At 33.7% G+C, this 21828-nt stretch overlaps 1 protein-coding gene across 1 annotated transcript in view; it reads left to right on the top strand.

The window, feature by feature from the left end:
* Positions 1–4317: 4317 nt before the first annotated feature.
* The window catches only part of LOC139430654 (ankyrin repeat domain family member sosondowah), a 75601-nt gene continuing 58090 nt past the window's right edge, over positions 4318–21828 (top strand). The window contains exons 1-2 of the mRNA XM_071197847.1: positions 4318–4459; positions 18926–19515. Coding sequence (XP_071053948.1) covers positions 4336–4459; positions 18926–19515 — 714 coding nt within the window. The 5' untranslated portion in view covers positions 4318–4335. The remainder of the gene's footprint in view (positions 4460–18925; positions 19516–21828) is intronic.

The raw sequence follows: 21828 nt of genomic DNA, 5'->3' as shown, positions 1-21828 counted from the left end.
CTCGATTATGAAATGTTTTCATTAGTCGTAGGTGCCTATGAAAACAAATTTTAACTGGAGCAGTAAAGCAACTGTCAAATCATTACCCAACATTCGTCAGTCGGTAATAGTTGTTTAAAATGGCAAATAATTACAGTTTTAGTGAGCAAACTGACATGCATTTAATGTTGGGAAAGTGTTTAGGCAATGTTAACGCAGTGGTGAGATGATATTGCAAATAACTGATGATATTGTTGACATCAACAGTTCGGACATTTCCGAATATCTAATACTACGGCTTGATGTTTGCCACACGAACAGCAATTGTATCCATACCATTTATCGTCAGCACAAGAATTAAAAATTACTGATCATCCATTGTGAGTACAGTTTTGCCATACTATGATGGAAAAATGTACTATTGATGCTGCGTGTTTAGAAAAAATACTTTTTGTCGATGACCATTAATTTGACATATTAGTTTACTGCTTTTCTTATGATTTATTTTCATGGGTGCCTATGATTAATGACATTATTTCAATGACGAGGTTGTATCTTTTTGTGAATAACTCTAGAACGATGCGTCTAATCAAAAATTTCTAAGAGTGAAAATAATTTTAAAATAAAATAGGCTTTCAGAATCAGTTGGAAATTTTAAGGGTTTACGACATAATAAAAAAGTTTTCAGGAAATAACCTTTGTGAACACCTGTATAGCATTGATCCCGGGGTTGCATACTTTCAAAACTGATCTTAAACGATTTCTCATGCTAACATTGTATTGTTTGCCAAATTTTATTTTTCTAAGACAAACCATATTGAAAATATTTAAGAAAATTTTAAAATTTTTTTTAACTTTGAAGGTCTGTATCTTAAGCTCTGTCTAAATCTTTGGGTTTAGACCAAAAATTTTTACACGAATCGTCATCATTCTAACTCTAGTATTTGTGAATAAAGTTATGCCACGACTTATAGAAACACCCTGAATATATTGCCATACTGAAATCTGGTTTAGAATACAGTATTCAATTATGGGGCACCGCTAGCAAATCAAACGTTTTGCAGCTGCAGCGATTTAAGTCTAAAGTTCTTCGACAAATATGTAACGCATCTTGGTTCATACCTAAGTACATCTTACATCAAGACCTCAATATGCTTACTGTAAAAGAAGTAATTGCCCAGTAAAGTTTCAAGTACCTACATAGGTTGCAAATTCATACAAACCGACTTGCAAAATGTTGCGTCGGGCAACTATTAAAAAATTGAAGCCAAAGGACCTACCAGAACTATCCATGTCGGAATAAAGAACGTACCCAGTGTTGCCGTTTCGGTACAATTGTACTGAATTCAGTACGATTTCATGGATAAAGTATGTGAAAGTAGCAATTCAGTATAAAATTTTTAATCGGTTCAATCGTACTGAAAGCAGTACATTTTTAGGGAATACACAGTACAGGGTGTCCCAATTTCGATGTCCGCATAGGCTATCTCCGAAACTAAAAGAGATAGAAAAAAAAGTGGCTCACATGTCATGATCTCCTTTTTCCAAAAAATGCTAATGCCGAAAACTGCGAACAGCTATCGTCTTTTGTTTTCGCCCTATCGGCAAAAAGTGAAAATTTTGCGAAAACGACAATCGCGAATATCTCACTTATTATCAACGATGGAGTATTATAAATAAAACATTATATGGGCAACTTTTTACAAAGAATTCCGTGGCGTAGGAAGAATTTTTTTCCCATCTTTTATTTTCGAGATTTTAGACGTAACTTTATTTTTTTAAATGGAAACCATAGTTGGCTATGACCTAAAATAATTTGCTATTTTCTTCTGATAACAAATATATATAGTTTGTGGGGTATATTTCTTATAGTTAGTGAATAATTAACAAAAATTCATTTTGTTCTACCTAAAACTAATGTGTGTATTTAAAAGTTAATGTTGCTATGGTGATAACCATACATACTATGATGGAACATAATGTATTAATTTCTTTTGTTCTTTCTGAAACTATTAATACTATACAATAGTATGTATTTAAAACTTAACTGTTGTTATGGTGATAACCATACCATGATGGAAGACATTGTTTCCAATTATTGCCAAAGTTTGTAGCAGTATTTAAAAATTCACTAACAACTCTGGTATTATGTGCTGCTGCTCCGTCATATTGAAAATATATCATTTGACACATATTTAATGGCAAATTGTCGACCAAAGGCTCAATGTGCTGCGTTAATACATTGAGGTATTTACCTTAGTTTAAGTTTTTATGGTAGATACTATATGCCAAAATTCTATTATCTAAAAGGGCACACCATACATTGAACCCTAATCTTCTTTGAACACGCAGAGACTTCATCCATCCAGATGACATTTTGAACAAACAGCAGATTATTTAATTTTTCTAAATATCATCTACAAAATTCTAATCTTAGATTGACATCTCCGGCACCTAAATAATGAGTTAGCCAAGCTTTGTATGGTTTATACTTATTTTTCTTTCACATTCAGCGGCTTTTGGGTCAGACGTCTTGTTCAATTTCTCTGCAAGATGTTGATGGATTTATCGCAAGTGAAGCCAACACATTGACTTCATCCTCTTGCAGGTCATTTTGGTATGTTTTTGCACGTGGCTTGGGGAAGGACCAAAAATCTATTAAATTTTCTGCTAATCGGCTGAAGGTTCTTACGTGCGATTGTCTTCTTTCCGGATACCTTGTGAAATATAATTCCGCGGCTAACGTCGCATTCTTATCTGATAACATATAGCATTCCATCATATTACAGTTTTCATAATTTTCGAAATTCATTGTAAAGTTTTATTCAGTTTTATTATACTTTGACACTTAACATGCTGGTGCTTCGTACCAGCACATAATGCCAGAGTTGTTATCAAATTATTAAATTCAAACTTAAGCAATTATTTGATACATTATGTGCCATCATAGTATGTATGGTTATCACCATAGCAACATAACTTTTAAATACATACATTAGTTTTAGATAGAACAAAATGAATTTTTGTTAATTATTCAATAACTATAAGAAATATACCCCACAAACTATATACAGTGTGTCCCCGGATAGGTGAAACGACTCTTATAAAACGTAAAATTTTTTTTTTCGATATTAATTGTCATTTTTTGGGGTTTGGCTCTGTTTGATTAAAGACTAATTTTGAACATATTTTCAAGTTTTAAAAAACAAGTGCCCCTGGACGGTGAAAGAAAAACTCTTTTTGTGTCAGGTAAAGTACCATTTCTGTTTACAGTACGTGAAAGTGTTACTAAGAAGTTTTGTTCAGAATGAAAAATTATGGCCATATGCAAATTTTCGGAATGATCGGCCTACTTTGGTAAAAATCTTTTTACCTGACACAAGGAGTTTTCGCTTCAGTGTCAACACTCACTTGTTTTTTAAAACTTGAAAATATGTTCAAAATTAGTCTTTCACCAAGCAGGGCTAATCCCCAAAAAATGACAATTAATAACGAAAACATTTTACATTTTATAAGAGTCGCTTCACCTATCCGAGGACACACTGTATATTTGTTATCAGAACAAAATAACAAATTATTTTAGGTCATAGCCAACTATGATTTCCATTTAAAAAAATAAAGTTACGTCTAAAATCTCGAAAATAAAAGATGGGAAAAAAATTCTACCTACGCCACTGAATTCTTCGTAAAAAGTTGCCCATATAATGTTTTATTTATAATACTCCATCTTTGATAAATTAATAAGTGAGATATTCGCCAATGTCGTTTTCGCAAAATTTTCAGTTTTTGCCGATCTTACCACAATTTTATCATTCAATCGCAATTTTCAGTACTTCTTGCAAATTTTGTTTTACCTTATTACTAAAATCCTCCTCAATTTTCTCTCTCAATTCAGTAATTTTTTTTCATTTTCATTTAGAATTTTGGTACATTTATTTTCTTGCGTGCGGCAACATTGAACGTACCTATCTTTCATTTATTATTGTAAGAATGTTATTGTTTTTCATAACCATACATTAATACGGTTTTCTTTTGGACTTACTAGTGAGCGCGTTCCTACTGTGTTATTATTGTTATTTTTTTTTTGTATTGTCAGTAATAAAATTAAAATTAAAAAAAAATCTCTTTAAAAGAAACAGTTACTATTTATACTACAAAATTTCCTTTTTTAGTCTATTTATAACCCCAACGTAATAAAGTAACTAGGATATCCGCTCGGACCCTCTCATATTTATAACCCGTGACATCCTTTCGACCGCAGAATGGAATTTTAAAAGTCCCGCTCTTCGCATTCCATTCCGAACGCACTGGCGGGCGTCGTTCGGCTAACTTCGTTACAGATCGTCAATAGAAGTCATGGCTGCAAGTGAACTGTCAATAGAGCAAATTCATAAGTTTTTATTAGAAAAAGGTGGAATTGTGCCAAATAGAGACGTTGTCAGACACTTTAGGGGATACTTAACCGACCGTGCATCCCAAGGTAAGTAATTTTAACCCATTATCGCTCATGACACGCTAGAAATCACTTTGTTTACATTGGCTACCTGTGGATACTTCATGTTGGATAGGTTAGAATTTTCGAACGTCTTGAGTTTTTAGTACGATTGTGAGTCACTGTGACCTTTAAAGTTCTTTCAAGTTTTTATTAATAAAGAGAAAAGTTCCTTTTAATATCATTTAGGTTAGAAAATTAGTTATAAAATTTCTAAGTAATCGCTAATGAATTGATTAGTAAATAAATCGTTTCAGTTTTAATCTAATCTTTTTTATCATTTTCCTGTATTTATTTAACGATTATTTTTTCATATAAGTGAAAAAACCAATAACAAATAAATCTTCTTTAACATTTAGGACTTGTTACCTAATCACATTTTGTAATTGGGTCATTTTACAATATCTTTAACGTTTAGTAATAATTACTTAACCCTTGACATTTCATCAACACTATCTTAATTGCTTAAAAGAAACGTTGATATTCTATTACAGTTACACCGCTTTGATATTAAATATTGTTAAATCAAAAAAAAACAAAACATTTATGATTCAAAAGTTCAGTTAAACTAGATAAATAATTATGCTTGATTTTATGTAAACAAGTTGCCAAATTTCAAGAGTGCTGTTGTTTAGAACTAGATATCATTTTGTGCGGATATCAAACTTATTTTGTTGATTGAATTCATTTAATTCGTTCAAATAATCGTATTACACAAAATATGTAAAGAAAATAATAGTTATCTATATTTAAAATTATACTTAAAATCACAAATCAAGTGCATTAATAAGTATTCGAGATAGGTACGTAAATATCTTGTGTCTTTGATTTGTTTCCTGAGATGGTCTAAAATCAGTAAACATTACCGAATGAAGAAAAAGTAGAGGTATTTATAAGTTTTGCTTAAACTACAGTAAAACATTTTTTGAATACATCATTTTTCACAAATTTAGTCTTATTTTAACCCGCAGGTACTATCGTTGTTTTAATACACGTAAATACTATAGTGGGGTGTTTAAACACCCCAATATACAGGGTGATTCACATAAGAACCGACACAGAGCAGGGACATGTATAGGACAATAAATTAAGATGATTTAACGCAACTTATCTCTATACCAAGTTGTACTTCTGAGGAGTTATAAGCTTTCAAAGTTGGGTCTTAAATTTTTAAAACATTGAATGTCTTCGTAATACATTAAGCTAGAAAAACCAAATTTGGTATACGTTATGAGTGTACCGAGGGTATTAATTGGTAGCAAGTAGAGACCAATTGAAGCATTTCAAAAGGTTGATTAAGGGTGATGGTTCCCTAAATTTTGGCAGACTTTTTTAACCTTTTGGCGGATTTAATACATTACTACTTCATTTCATGTGGAATTTAATTCTAAAACTTTTTTTACTCTTACTATTTTTTAAAAAACATTGTCGTTTTCATAAAAAATTCAAAAAACTAAAGACGCGTATCTTGTTAATGCTACTTAAAATCATCGAAAATTCAGTAGTCGGCTGTGAAATTGTACGTAATTGGAGGAATAAACTGTTTATTATGAGCTAATAAGACATCATCCACAATCAAATTTAGTTTAGGCATAATAATTTTTTAGTGATAAAGAGAAAATCCTCAAAATGTCAAAATTAAGTATTTGTGATTTTAAAATCGATCATAACTCAAGAATGAAAGGTGACGACGAAAAGTTTTTTAGGAATAAATTGTTTATTATGAACTAAAAAAACATCATCCATAAACAAATTTAGATTAGGTATAATGATTTTCTAATGATAAAAAGAGAAAATCATCGAAATATCAAAATTGAGTACTTTTGATATTAAAATTGATCATAACTCAAGGATGAAAGGTCATGGAGAAAAGTTTTTTAGGAATAAGTTGTTTATTGTCAACTAAGAAGACATCATCCATAAACAAATTTAGTTTAGATGTAATGATTTTCAGGTGATAAAGAGAAAATCCCCAAAATGTCAAAATTGGGTACTTTTGGTGTTAAAATCGATCATAACTCAAGAATGAAAGGTGATGGAGAAAAGATGGAGAATACCTTGTCGTCAAATAACTTTATACCCTATTTGTCAAGTTTGACGTAGTTTCATAGCCGACTACTAAATTTTCTCTTATTTTAAGTAACATTACGAAATACGTGTCTTTAGTTATTTAAGTTTTTTATGAAAACGACAAAGTTTTTTAAAAAAGAGTACGAGTAAGAAAAGTTTTAGAATTAAATTCCACATGAAATGAAGTAGTAATGTGTTAAATCAGCCAAAAGGTTAAAAAAATGTGTCAAAATTTAGGGTGCTATCACCTTTAATCAACCCTATGAAATGCCTCAATTGAGTTCAATTTGCTACCAATTAATACCCTTGGTACACTCATAACGTATACCAAATTTGGTTTTTCTAGCTTAATGTATTACGGAGATATTGAACTTCTTAAAAATTTAAGAGCCAACTTTGAAGGCCTACAATTCCTGAGGTGTACAACTTGGTATAGAGGTAAGTTACGTTAAATCATCTTAATTTATTGTCCTCTACATGCCCCTTTCTGTGTCGGTTCTTATGTGAATCACTCTGTATATTTAAAAATAAAAAAAATATGGTTTGCAATTTTTATGTTTTATGACATAGGTGTTCACGTTGGATGTATATACAGGATGATTCAAAAAACCGCTGACAGACTTTAGGGCGGGTAATACATCAAAAATTAAGATGAAAAGTCTTAATATACATGGGGTCGCAAATGTCTCGTTGGCGAGATATAGTGGATCAAAGTTTCTTTAAAATTAAACATTATGTGCAATATAAAGCACTTTTTTAAAAATATTGTCTACGCCATTGCTCTCTACGCGTGTAAAGTGATCAATTATCTATCAAATGGTCTCTTACAAAACTTTGATCAAAGCAATAGTTTTTAAGAAAAACACGTTTGTAGAAAATTTGTTAATTCAATCAAAAACTGTTCCCTTAATCAAAGTTTTGTAAGAGACCAATTGATAGATAATTGATCACTTTACACGAAAATACTGTACGTTTGACAAAAGTAGCAGTAGAGTTGAAAATATTTTTAAAAAAGGGCTTTTTATTGCAGATAATGTTTAATTTTAAAGAAACTTTAACCCGCTATATCTCGTTAAGGAGGCATTTGCGACCCCATGTATATTAAGACTTTTCATCTTAATTTTTGATGTATTACCTGCCCTAGAAGTCTGTCGGCGGTTTTTTGAATCACCCTGTAGAAACATTATAAGCAACATAAAATTTATTGTCATTACAGGGGATCGAAATAAATAAACTTTGATAACTTCATATAAATACAAACAAAATAAATGGTTACCTTCTTTAATATAAAAATACTACATAATAAACTAAAAATATTGTTTTATGATGTATTGCATATGAGTTTAGGAACATGTATCCTAGTCTTTGTAGCAAAAAAATAAGGTCAACATAAAAAACAAAAAAAGAACGAGCATGTTTGAACTGGAAAAAGCAACGAAAAATCGAATATTACAGTGCATAAAACTATTGGAATTGTTTTTACAAACATTCTTCTTGCATATTTGACATGTTGTTTTGATTTTGCTGTGTTGTTTCCTAGAACACATATAGCAACGGCCATAAGAACTGGAACATCCACGGTTTACAGGTCCGGGTTGATTTGGAAGTTCGAGTTGGCTTCTGTTAGGTACACCATCGTCCAGTATATTTTTAATTATACACCTTAGATCTCTAGTCAGTTCTTTTTCTTCAAGTCTACATTTTACATGATCATGAATCAACGATTTGGCAAGATCAATTGTGAATTTACGTCGTGATGTTTTGATATTTGCTTGGGAAGCCTAGGTAAAATATAAAACTGTTCGATCTTGCAATGTCAATAATAGCACGAAATACAGCCATAGGCCACCTTTTAGTTCTTCTTTGATAAGAATAAGTCGCGCAGTGTTGATCTAGAGTGTCCACTCCACCCTTTATTATAAAAATTAATGATCTCAGGCTTCCCGTTTTCTTCTACATTTGACGCATGGTGCATGGTTGAAACCAGTACAACCTATCTATTCTTCTTAGGTACATATGATACTATTATATCATTACGAGTAATTCCAAAAATAGATGATCCCTGTTCACGATCTCTGCTTCGGAGGAGTTGCGGAGGAACCTCTCGCTTGTTCTTTCGTAAGGTACCGACATCCGTTAGACCAATATCTCTCAGTTCCTTCATTAATTCAATGGAACTAAACCAGTTGTCTCCCGTGATATTTCGGTTGGTGTTCCTAATAGGTTCTACTAACTTTAGAGTACTTTGAGTGGGGACTGACAATTTCTTTGGATTTGGTTCTTTACATTTTTTGCATCACATAAGCACATTATTTTCGATCCATATTTTCTTGGTTTCCTTTTAATGAACTGTCGGAAGGAGCGTTTTCCTCTGAAACCAACTAACATTTCATCTACCACCGCATATTCACTACATGAGTAATTTTTTTTACATTGGGTGTTAAATATATCATATATTTTGGAAATTGCAGCTAGTTTGTCCCCACTTTCAATTCTTTCCTGTCGGGAAGTCCAGTCATCAAAGCGATTAACAGAAATAAAAATCTCTCCTTGGGCATAGTCCCGCGAAATATATCTCTCCCTAAACTATCGGTACTAAAAAGAGAGTTCACGTCTTCATGGTTGGATTTGCATACTCCTGTTAGGAGCATCAAACCGAGGAATGCTTTCAATTCTATCTCGTCCATGTGTCTCACAAATGTAGCTGTGGGACCGTAGCTTACACTTAAATCTGTAATTTTAGAGTTGGTGTGTTCCAAAATTTCAGATATGATCGCATCTGTTATCAAAAGTGACCAACATTCACAGGTGCGTTATCTTTTAGGCGTGGAAGATGTATTATGTTCTCCTGTCGAGTTCTGGAAGAAGCCGGTGGAACTTTTGACCACTTGCATCTATTTTTGCCATAAAAAAATTGCTTTCCCTGGGAGATCGTAAACGGCTCTACTCTTTTCGTTTACTTTATCTTCTGCTTCATCCGTGTCGGTATTATGACTGCTATGTTCACTCGATGCATCACTAAGGTCGCGGTCTTGTTCATTTTCAAGTTCATCTTCAACATCCACATCATCATAAAAGTTCTTGGCAAGTTTTTCAACTCACGAACTTTTTCTAGGGACAAAACTTACAACGAAACTGCGAAGACAAAGATTATATAATTAATGCAGAAATCCTTATTACATAACCTATGCGAAGTTAGCCTCCATTTTTCTATATCATTTTGATTATAACAAGAGAACCACTGAACCGATTTTGATAAACAATGCTTCACTCGAAAGCTGAATCGTTAGTCAATACGAAAGTGGAAATGCCCGATTCGAAATCTCTTTCGAATTCTGCTAAAACGCCATAATATTGCGAAGGTACACGAAAATAACACAAAAACGACCTTCTTTAAGTGGTCATAACTCGTAAACGATGTACTCGATTATAAAGATCTATACGTCATTGGATTCGTCATAGTTTCTTCTATTGAAATCATAAAAAGATCTCGATTCTTTCCCGTTAACCTTGTATGTACAGGTTGTTCAAATTCGATGTCCGAATAGGCTATCTCGGAAACTATAAGACTTAGAAAAAAAGTAGCTTACATGACATGATCTCATTTTTCGAGAAACTACTAATGCCAAAAACCTCAAAGCGCTATCGTCTTTTGTTTTTCCCCTAGAGGCCAAAATTGAAAATATCGTAAAGCCAGCAAGTGCAATTATCTTGGTTATTATTATAGGTGGAGTATTATAACTAAGACATTATATGGACACTTTTTTACAGACAATTTGATGACGTAGTCAAAAAAAATTTTTCGGTTTTAGATTTTGCGATATTATGACAATTTTCGTTTTTTTAAATGGAAACAATGACTGATTATTCGCTTATTAAATTCGTTATTTTTTTCTGATTACAAAAATATAGGGTTCGACAGGTCTATTTCTTATTGTTTTAGAATAAAGCTAAAAATAAACTTTTCTTTTAGTAAATTGGCAATTGTAGCCTCCAGGTTCATCATGGTGAGTATTAATAGGATAAAAAAGAATAAATCCACGATGATTTTTTTCTGAGAAATTTTTCCACATGATCGTTTTTTCACGTGTTCATCATTCTTAGTTTTTGACGGTCAGGTCTTTGTTATAATTTTTAATTTTATATCACCAACTTAAAAAAACCCGTCAACTAGTAATAATTATCTTTCATATTATTCTAGTCGTACCTAAAGACGCTTTTAGAAAAAGCGAAACATTGTTGTACCGAAATTAGAAAAATAAAAAAATCATCGTGGATTTATTCTTTTTTATCCTATTTTCTTTTAGTGTCGTCATAGAAATTAAATTTACAGTTTCCTGTAAATTATAGCTAAAAATTAAAAAAAACATATTTCTGATATTTGAAACAAATACATTTGTTGAACTATTTAATAATTATATTTGTTGTACACAAAAGTTGGAATAGATTGCATTATTTCACATTTTTTATTAATATTTAATATTACTATTAAATAATGCTGGTTTTACGATATTTTCAATTTTGGCCTCTAGGGGAAGAACAAAAGCCGATAATGCTTTGAGGTTTTTTGGCATTAGCAGATTCGCGAAAAACGAGATCATGACTTGTAAGCTACTTTTTTTCTAACTCTTATAGTTTCCGAGATAGCCTATTCGGACATCGAATTTGAACCTCCCTGTACAGCCCTCGGAATGACACCGTGTTCGGCTCGTTATTTATGCACGTATGGACGCCCGAAAGTCTAGCCCCTAATAACAAACAATTAATTTGTATTAAATTGATTATAACTAGAGAACGGTTTGACGGGTTTTAATGTTTTATATCTCAATGGAAAGGTTGCGCTTGGCTAAATGCAGTTGTTGAAATGCCCCTTTCGACATTTTTAAGGATTTAGATTAAAACGCAAAAAACTAACTAATCAAACACATCAATTGTCTTCTTAATTAATTGATCAATTTTAGTCATCTTTTTTTTTTAACACATCTTGATCGAAAGTGTGATCCACAATGAATGTGAAGGCGGAAATGCCCGATCTCAAAATTTACTAATTACCTACGTACGGCTATTTAAATGCCCCCACGTATCTACCAACTGGAAGTCTAACTCTCAATAAGAAAAAATTAATTTTGATTAAATTCGCTATAACTAAAGAACGGTTTGACCGATTTTAATGTTATATATCTCAAATGAAAGCTTGCGTCTGGCTGAATGTAGAAGTTATAAACGTTAAATTAACAAGGCGTATACACGCATAACATTGTAGTACATGAAACTAAGTGCATTTTTCTCGAAACATCCTTTTTTTATCTGGTTAACACGATTCCTAAAAAACTAGTCATTCGATTGACTTGAAATTTGAACTGCACTTTCAAAAAGCATCTTTTTGTTGTATGACCTACAGAGAATTTTTATAATTTTACAAGCAAAATGCAAACAAAATGCAAAAATTTATTGAATGGTACAGTTTTTCAAGCACAAATTCAACGAGTAGCGTTCAAACGGTTTTTATCTGGCAACATAATACCGTTAAAATCGTGAATTATCCCGATATGTTTTGGTAAATTAATAAAATTGAAAACGACTCACCGAATGGGTGTTGTTTCCCTTGGCTTTTACTTCGAAGCTCAGCTGGAAAGAAAAGATAAATTAATTTATTGTGACAAAAAAAATGAAATAATACGATACCTTTTAACATTCATAGATTCAATGATCTCAACATCACTAATATCACCTAACACTTAGCATATAGTATATAGCACGTATTTATCACTTAATCCAAGTAATAAGTTTTATTTTTCTAAACTACTTTGTCACCTTTAAATGCCCGCATATCAACTAAAATACGTTATTAGTGAATCAACTTCCTTAAGGCTCCTTAACCGTGTCTGTCACCGTAGATTTCGAATTACTTCCTTATTTATTAATGGATTGGATTAATTTATCATTTGTCATGTTTCTACAATAGTTATGAATCCGGGACAAGAACAGAAAATGAAATTTGAAGAAAAATATTGCTTTATTTTTGAAAATAGTAAGATTTTTACGATTTTTCTTCTTGGCCCGTATGTAAAACAATAAAATAGAAACATTATTCCTGTAGCACTTTTACGAAATATTAATAATAAACCCGTAATTAGTAATTTACGGTTTTACATTAAATTTTAATATTTTGGAATATATTTTACTTCCCGGATCTCACGAGTGATGATTGGTTAATGAAAAAAACATGTGGGCTGGCTATGTGAATCTCTGGCGAGTGGTTTGTAACGTAAAAAAACCGCAGACATAGATAAAAAACAAGTTTGTAGACATAGTTCTTGTCTACCGACTGCATACTATGAAAGGGGAGGAAGCTTACTTTTTCTGATATCGTGCTATAGAATGTTCTGATTATCGATTTGCGCGTAAATACGAACCAAAAGTGTATTTTTATATTATTATTATTTTATATAAATACAGGGTGATTCTCAACCTATACGCATAAACTTGGAGATTTACTACTCACGACGAATAATGACTAATAGGCAAAAAAATTTGTAGTAAAAGATTTTTTGTTTCATAGATATCCGTGATATTAACTATCAAGAATACATAGAACATTTTAAAATAACATCACAGCAAGTGTTCGAAGTGATTTCCCATATTTTCTATCAATTGGCCTCCCGGAATCCACGATCTCCCATTAGCGCGGTCTAAACCAGGGTGTTGGCGAATTGTCTGGGCAGCAGCATGTAAATGATTTTGCAATATTGGCTCAGTATTAACTTCCGTTACGTACACTTTGCTTTTTAAGTGACCCGACAAGTAAAAATCAAGAGGGTTGAGGCTGGGCGATCACGGTAGCCAGGTCATTGGACCATCTCGACCTATTCATTTTCCAGGAAACACATTATTTAGATTTAGAGAAACTAAAAAACTTTTACTAATAATGAATAAATCCTCGAGTTTATGTGTATAGGTTGAGAATCACCCTGTATACTTTCAAGTAACACTAGGGAAGTGCCATACGGCGATTTTCTTGAAACTTGACATACAAGTAGGGTGTGGAAAAATATTCGACACGTGTATTGTCATTTCTGCCCGATCGCCGTTTTAAGGGTAGAAATCACCCTTTCCGATTTTAGAGATATGTTCGATTATTTTACGAATTATTTTTACGATTGTTGAGAAATTATGTCACTAGGGGTTTTTCTTCTATTTTCTTCTGGTTTACTTCTGTTTCAAAAACTGCAATAACTTGTGTGTACTCTGCAATGATATTGCAATAATTAAATATGCTTGGTATTTGACATCAATGTACATGCAGCACTTCTTTGCGGTAACAAACGGCAACCTTTCAAATTACTGTCTGTACTAATTTTAAAGTATAGGTCAAAAAGCTCCCGGATTGCAAGCAACTATTTACTAATTTTGGGTTTCACCGATATTTAATTTATTATTTTTATTCAATATAAATTTAGTTTAATGAATTTTAGGTACCCACAGTTCTTAATTGTTTCAGGTTGTAAATACATTATTCATAAATCTATTTATTCATTCCTTCATTGATAAAATGCATATTACCCAATAGGAAAACAGTGGGAATGTCTTGCCAGTATATGCTATCCTTTTTTGAACTTTCGTTTCTCTGTCGTCAAACATATTCTCATCAAGCGGTTAAGGAGCCTTAATGTATTGTGTGAATAAGGAATACTGGAGGTGAATAAACAAAACATGTAAAGGCGACGGGGCGAAGCAGTTTTAAATCGTTTTTTGGTTTTAAAACTCAACCTTTCAATAAAAAAATTACTCGTTTTTTCGAAACATTTCAAATAAAACTTACGTACGTAATTTTCCTAAAATAAAACGCACTAATCGAATTTCAATGTTTAACACTTCCTGCAAAAGAATCAGGTGCCCAACAAATAATTAAAACGAATCAGCCGAGATGTTGGATTATGCATCCCTTATTTCTTGTATCATGAAAAATAAAATTAAAAAAAAATCGTATCTCAAGAACGAATTGAGATATCAGTACAGATAAAGTACATTTTAAAGCAAATTTAATGAAGATTTAATCCAATATATATCATTTGTTATTTTCTATAAACATCGTTGTTATGATACAGCCGCTCCGTACCCTTAACTTTTGAAAAAAAAGACTAGAAAAGTAGTAAGAACAACAATAAATTATATTAAAGGTAGAAATACTAAAACTGTTTCTGTTTTAGTACAAATACATTTTCAGTCTATTACATTTCAGTAATCAGTCTATTACTTTGTTCGTTTGTACGTTCGTTATACCTTATTATGATTAGTAGAATATTTAAAACATTTTCACATTATAAGTACGACGGCTTTCACGGCCGATATTAATTAAACTAAAACTAGAACTAACACTAGCACTATCACAAGAACTAACACTAGACCTAGAACTAGAATCTTTCGGGTTAAGCCGTGCGTTTTTTGAAAAAATGTTTGATGTTTCGGATACCATGTTGCAACCTTCTTCAGAAACAACTTCGAACTTGTTTCTTCACATTAGTTTGTTCTCTAGTAGTAATCCGTTTACAAACAAATATTTTTTGTGTAATTGGGGAGTGGACTTCCAGGCAGTAAAGTCACCGGAGTCGTTTACACAATCGTACGTACTTAATTAGCAAATTTAGAGATTGGGCATTTACATTTTTGCATTCACCTTGGATCATACTTTCTATGGGGATGCTGACGACTAAAATTTGTCAATTAATAAAGGAGATAATTAACTTATTTGATTAAGTAGTTTTTTGTATTCTAATCAAAATCCTTATATATTTCGAATCGGCGTACGCATTCCATTCAGCCAGACGCAACCTTTCGTTTCAGATATAAAACATTAAAATCCGTCAAATCGTTCTCTAGTTATAATCAATTCAATTTTCGGTCGTCCATACTTGTATAAACAACGAGCCAATCGAATGACCTATATATCTTGATAATCGAGGATATCGTTTACGAGTTTTGACCACTTAAAGAATGTCATTTTTGTGTTATTTTCGTGCACCTTCGCAATATTTTTGTGTTTTAGCCGAATTCGAAAGAGATTTCGAATCGGGCATTTCCACATTCGTATTGGCCAAGGATTAAGCTTTCGAATGAAACATTGTTTATCGAAATCGGTTGAGTGGTTCTCTTGTTATAATCAAAATACTATATATGTAAAATCCTATATAATTGGGGGCTAGAAAAATAGGAGCTAACTTCGCATATGTTATTACATACTAGCACAGAGTGTAGGAATGATGGACTGAATATCGATCCGAACAAAATAGAAATAGTCCCATCCACTCGAAAAAGAAAACTACAACTGACAATGAAAGCATCCCCCATTGAAGGCAGAGCTATTAACCTCAAAACAGATGTCAAATACATATGAGTAATACTAAAACTGGAATTCCCACATTGCTAAGGTGAGGAAAAAGGCCATCATGGCTAATCAGATCTACCATACTCTGATTAGCAGAAGAAACTGGGGTCTTCACTACGAATGGCTTACTCGGCCTTTGTGGTAATAGCTGACACAAATCCAGCGGCTTGCATGTCTTAATACTAGGTGACTCTTGAGTCCTATCATAAGATGCTATAATTTTTGCAAATGGGGCAAATTCAATTCTGCGTTGACATTTGTGAAGTAAACAGATACAAAATACACGACTACAAGACATGGATACACCTCAAGAACGTGAAATAATTGTTTCGATTTTTTACGGAATAATTCGTTGGTGGTTTTGGCGCAGCTACGAGGGCCATATTTTTTCGAAAACACCGTGGCCCAAACGACTATTGTGATATCATTTTCTCGGCCAGTCATCAAATAAATCCAAAAGCAGAACCAAAGTTTTTCATTCATAAAGAAAATTATAGTCAAAGAACATCGGGTGACAACTTTTGTGCCACCTTGTATCCTTACTCGGACTCACACAACCCCACTTGTACAAAAAGAGAAAGCTTTGCTTGAAAGCCTTTTCTGTCAAGCAACCTCAGAGGAAATATCGAAATCCTCAAGGACCCATGCCTAAACAACTAGATTCCAATTAAAACGGATCTTATACCGACAAAATATAATTTCGACCATCTAGATAAGGACAAGTTTAGAAACATGGAAGAATGGACGATGGGTGAGCCTCAATTCAAAAGAGGATACACCGATGCATCAAAGACAGCTGGATTCCAAGTAGGTATAGGTATCAGCGGACCAAAAAGCCGCATTAAGACGCCCTTAAGCTCGGATACAACTATTTTTCAGACTGAAGTTCTTGCCATAAACTTCTGTACCGTTTTGTACCTTGAGAAGGGACAGAAAGGGGCATTGATAAGCATCTTTACGGACATTCGGGCCGCCCTAAAGACAATTCAGACCAACACGTGTGAATCCACACTGGTAGCAATGTACTGATAACCTGAGAAAACTCGCCAGGTGGGTTCCAGGTCACAAAGATATTGTCTATAATGAAAAGACGAGCGACCTAAGATGATTAACACATGGGAGGACTCTAATGTAGCCTTGCGCTGGACTCCATCGCAAAAGAAAACCAAAGAAGTTTAATGCTTCAGCAAAGTGGATTTAAGGTTACTCTCAGGTTTCCTGATCGGCCATGCGTACCTAAACTACTATCGCTACAACATTGGACAAGCTGAGGATCAAACTTGTCGACTTTCCAACGACAATACAGAGACTGCGGAACGTATTCTGTGTGACTGCATCGCCAAAGGTCGCCTAGACACAATATTTTCGGAAAGGTTTGTCTGATACCACTGACATAAAGGAACAAGAGGGAGCAATACTAAGGTTCATTACCTAGATCTGCCCTAAATCTTTGGAGGGCATAAGTTACAATAGATCTTATAGGTTGCGGTGACGTATAAAGGGTCGCACCCCTCAGCCCAGCAGCAACAAAAAAAAATTTTAATATTTAATTTAACTCAAATTGAATTGTATTTCGATTTTTTTTTACTTAATGTCACTGAATTTTTTCACTGAATATGGAAACAGTTTATTTTTTTTATTTTAACATATAACTGTGGACGCAATAGTACGTACGTATAAACAACGTAATAGCAGCACGTGGACGCAAGTTAATCAAGCATATATTATATTAACTTATAAAGGGCGCTCAGCAACCCTATATTTAAACCTACCCCACAGCAGATTAACGTCGGGGCGCATTTAATTGCGATTTAATTGAAGCGCAATACACATTTACTGTAACTGTTTTTAATACACTATAATTTGTATTTTTTTTTTACCGTTCATAATTTGAACCCATAAATGCTTTTTTATAAAGCTGCTACCGTTTGTCACGTGAATATAGGGTTCATTTTAAATTAAGAGAAAAAGAGTATATTATGTGTGAAAAACAGAGATATTTTTATTTTTGTAAAAAGTACAAAGTCTGAGGTTAATAACGAAACATAATATCTGAAAAATGCCCTCCTCGGCTTTGCTTACGGTCATTCTTTAATTACATGTCCAAGAATTTCTTCACGCAATAGAGTAATCGTTTCACGAGCAGTACTGAATATATTGACGTAAATAAAATCATCCACGTCCATAGCAACAATTTTTGTCAAAAAAAAATTAGTAGTATTTTCAACGAAATAAAGTCTAATCCTTCCGATAACCCAAAAACCGCACCAAACTGCCACTCATTGTTGATGTGAAGAGCTCTATCACTTGTCTTGGGTTTTCGGAGCCCCAAATCTGAAAAGGGCCTCATCACTTAGAATAATTTTGTTCAAAAAATCGTGATCTTCAAAATGGCGTGAAATTTAAAATGAAGCCTCTTGTTGGAATACCTTTATTACATCACTTAATTTTTTTGTTCTAAATACGTATGCTGATGTACCGGAGACAAGTGGACTTGTGAGAAAAATTGCAATAAAATTGTACTATGAGTCTAGTATATAGACAATGCACTTTATAGACGCGGACTATTGGAAAAGAGATAATCTTTACACATTTCTCTCGATGGTATGTGAAAAAAGAAGCTTAGATTTTTGCTAGATTTAAGAATTCTTCTGCCCATAGATAAACATGTAGGTGGTAATAAACTATTATGGTCTAATAAAATCTAAACTCTTGCTTTCTTAATAAAATGATTATTACTTTGCCGATTGATTTACAATAGATTCATGATAAAATTCTTAATATCTTGAATGTCAATTACAACAATGCCTGTGTATTGGTTTATTAATGAATAATTATAATGTATAATATCGTATATTAAATATACGATATTGTTTATGTTGATGAAAAAATTTTTCTTTGAAATAATTAAAAAAAAAAAAGAAGTCAGAATGTTATTCTCTATATATTTTTGATTATATTCTATCATTAAAAAAGCTTGAAAATATTTTTTATTTTAGATGACGCAAGAATTAAATTTAAACGTTACGTTAATGTCTTGGCCACAACCAAATCTGAAGATAACGAAAAGTTCCTCATACTTCGCCCCAAATACAGCATGCCATTGGAAGATGTGATGCAATACTCGGTATCTTCATCTCCTTCACCACAACTCGATCCTCGAAACGCAATCGGAATACCGGTGTCTCCTTCCTTATCAATTCCCGAGTTTATTCCTAGTCCAAGTAATTCGCCAGCTCCAAGGCAACCTCCTCCGTATAGACCACCTCCCCCGGTAACTCCAACATCTTCGTTGGACAGCATCTCGATAAGTTCCTCATGCGTTTCCATCAACGATGATGGACCGGTGGTTCCTCCTAGAAGGAAAATTATTATGAGAAAATCGGAAAGCGACAGTGGAATTGAAGATAAGTTATCAGTAAATATGAAGATGAAGGTTGAAGATGAAGAGGAAACTACTGAAAATGACAAGTCCTCGGTTAGTGTGAAAGAACGCACACAGAAATTTAATCGAATGGCCTCGGTGGATGATGAATTGAGTCCACACAGACCACATAAAGAAAAGAAGAAGAAGGAACAACCGGAAAAGGTATAAACAACTTTATTAACTTTTTATTAGGTATATCTATTTTTACAAAATTAAACGATCACGTTTTTAAAACTAGAAAACTGCGGTTTCGACTATGTTCTATCGGTTGGAACATGACTAATAGCGACGAGCGGGGTAAATTACAAGCGGGCAACATACAGAATTTCGCGCACAACTAACTAATAACGGTGATATACCGCTGAAATTGTTAACACAAATCCAATATGTTGCTAATTCATATTAATCGTTACGATACACCACCGCTTCTATACCGGGGACATCCATTACACTATTATCGACTATAAAAAATGATGGATTGTCGCCCAATATAGAATGAAAAATTTTATTTGGTGTGTATTTGACATTTAAACATTATGTATATACTGATAAAAAATACTGGATTTAATTAAAACATCTTATATGGTGAGGTTGAAATTTTCTTGAAAAGATTGAGTAGTTAGAAAAATATTTCTTGATCAGAACAGTATGTATACGCAAATCGCCGAGTCACGTGACGGACAATTATTGATATCGTACAGGCGCCGTAAACGTGCTGCGGCGTTTCGAGACAACGGCTTTACGGCACGTGGGTCCCGGTAAACTAATTTGTGATCCCAGCGGGGTTATACAAATACGAATCCCATAAAAACTAAATGAGTGAATGACTGAACACATTCCACCGCGTACGGTCATTAGTCATTTCCGATACGTTATCGCCTGGACTGGCGAGGTGTACGAAGTACAGTAATACACCCAGGGTCCTCGTTGTTGTTGTTGTTGTTGATCCCCAACGGACGCCCAGTGTGGGGGTCCTTGAATGTGTGCTACGCACGATTAACGCGTTCCTAATTGCAATAATAGAATGTACATATCGCAGATCGAACGAAGATCGTGTTTCTTTAATCTTCACGAGAAGAGATCGATGATTATGTGGGTACAACTTGTTCTGAAGTTAGTTTGGTCTTATTGTTGGGTACCTTGTATTGTAAGCTTTTTTTTTTGGTATGAGACATGAAACAAAACTGCGTTTGAAAACTTTTTGATTTAGCATTATTTAATTCAAGCATCGCCGTGACAACAGTGTGTGTTCTGGGTGTCGGCCGAGGCCGTTCCGAAATTTTACAACGATTGTCACGGGGGTGCCGTTGTCGAAACAGGACTACGGTGCACGCGCGTGTCGGTCGCCGCCTGCGGTTGGCACGTTTCAATCGCTTTGTTTTATTATAATGATACGTGGCGTCGGAGTAATTGACGCTTGTCAAAATGCGAGGGCGAACTTTTGTACGCCGCCCCGCCTCGGGGGGAAAAGGTTACAGTTTTGTATTGTCTCTACAGGGCGGTATTTAGGTCTAGGTATTACAACTCGATCCTAATAATATTTTTCAAGTTTAATTTAATAATGTTAAACGAAAATTGTGTTTGGTTTTTTGGAAAATATAAATTTGTTTTGATATGAATATTAAAATATTATTAAAAGTTTAATTATTTTAAATTTTGAGATCAAAAAGCATAACAAGGTTTAGATTTATGTGTTGGGAACGGTTCGGAGTATTTGCATTATTTTGGTCGATGGAGTGGCAGATACGTCCCTGTTTTCGCGAGGCCCGTGTTTATATATGTATGACTGTGTTGTTTCGGTTCGGGGCAGCGCACTTTTGTCACTCGTTCGCTTCGTTTCGTTTGTCCCGTGCGGCCATATCTCATACAGATGGCCCACTCCTATTTATTTATCGACGCGAATTTGTTTGTCGCGAATCGCTTTCGCGATCGAGCTACACGCATTCGCGTCGCCATTCGTTACCCGTCGGATTTATTGGCTAATTATTAATCGCGGCGTGCATTTGCTATTTAAAATTTACGACCTTACATCCCCGCACGCGGGTTAGAAGTCCCCGACAGTTCGCGGGTCTACAAAATGTATTCCCGTTACGCGCATCTATACAAATTGCCTAATTGATAGGCGATTCGAGTGGCCATTATGTGGCGCGCGTGCGAGTTCATTCTGCGTGGTAAAAGAGACGGCGAAGGACCCATTGTTACCCTCGTGGTTACCATTGTTGTCCACGTGCGCGGTCTCCACTACCGTCGGGCGAAATCATTACGAATTTTCAATGCGAACGCACACAATTGCTAATTACATCCGCCCTCTAGAAAACGAATAACCAATATTCAGTAAAACCTCGATTAAACGGACAAAATATTTTATCATAAAATAATTTATTATAATAATAATCACTTTATTCGGGCAATTTTATAATTACAATATTGTGTACAATTTTGTGAAGTAATATAATATACAGGTCTCCCAAAACT

The sequence above is a fragment of the Onthophagus taurus genome, chromosome 1 (genome assembly GCF_036711975.1).
Source record: "Onthophagus taurus isolate NC chromosome 1, IU_Otau_3.0, whole genome shotgun sequence".
NCBI classification, from domain to species: Eukaryota; Metazoa; Arthropoda; class Insecta; order Coleoptera; family Scarabaeidae; genus Onthophagus; species Onthophagus taurus.
This window is presented reverse-complemented; position numbering and strand designations above follow the sequence as displayed.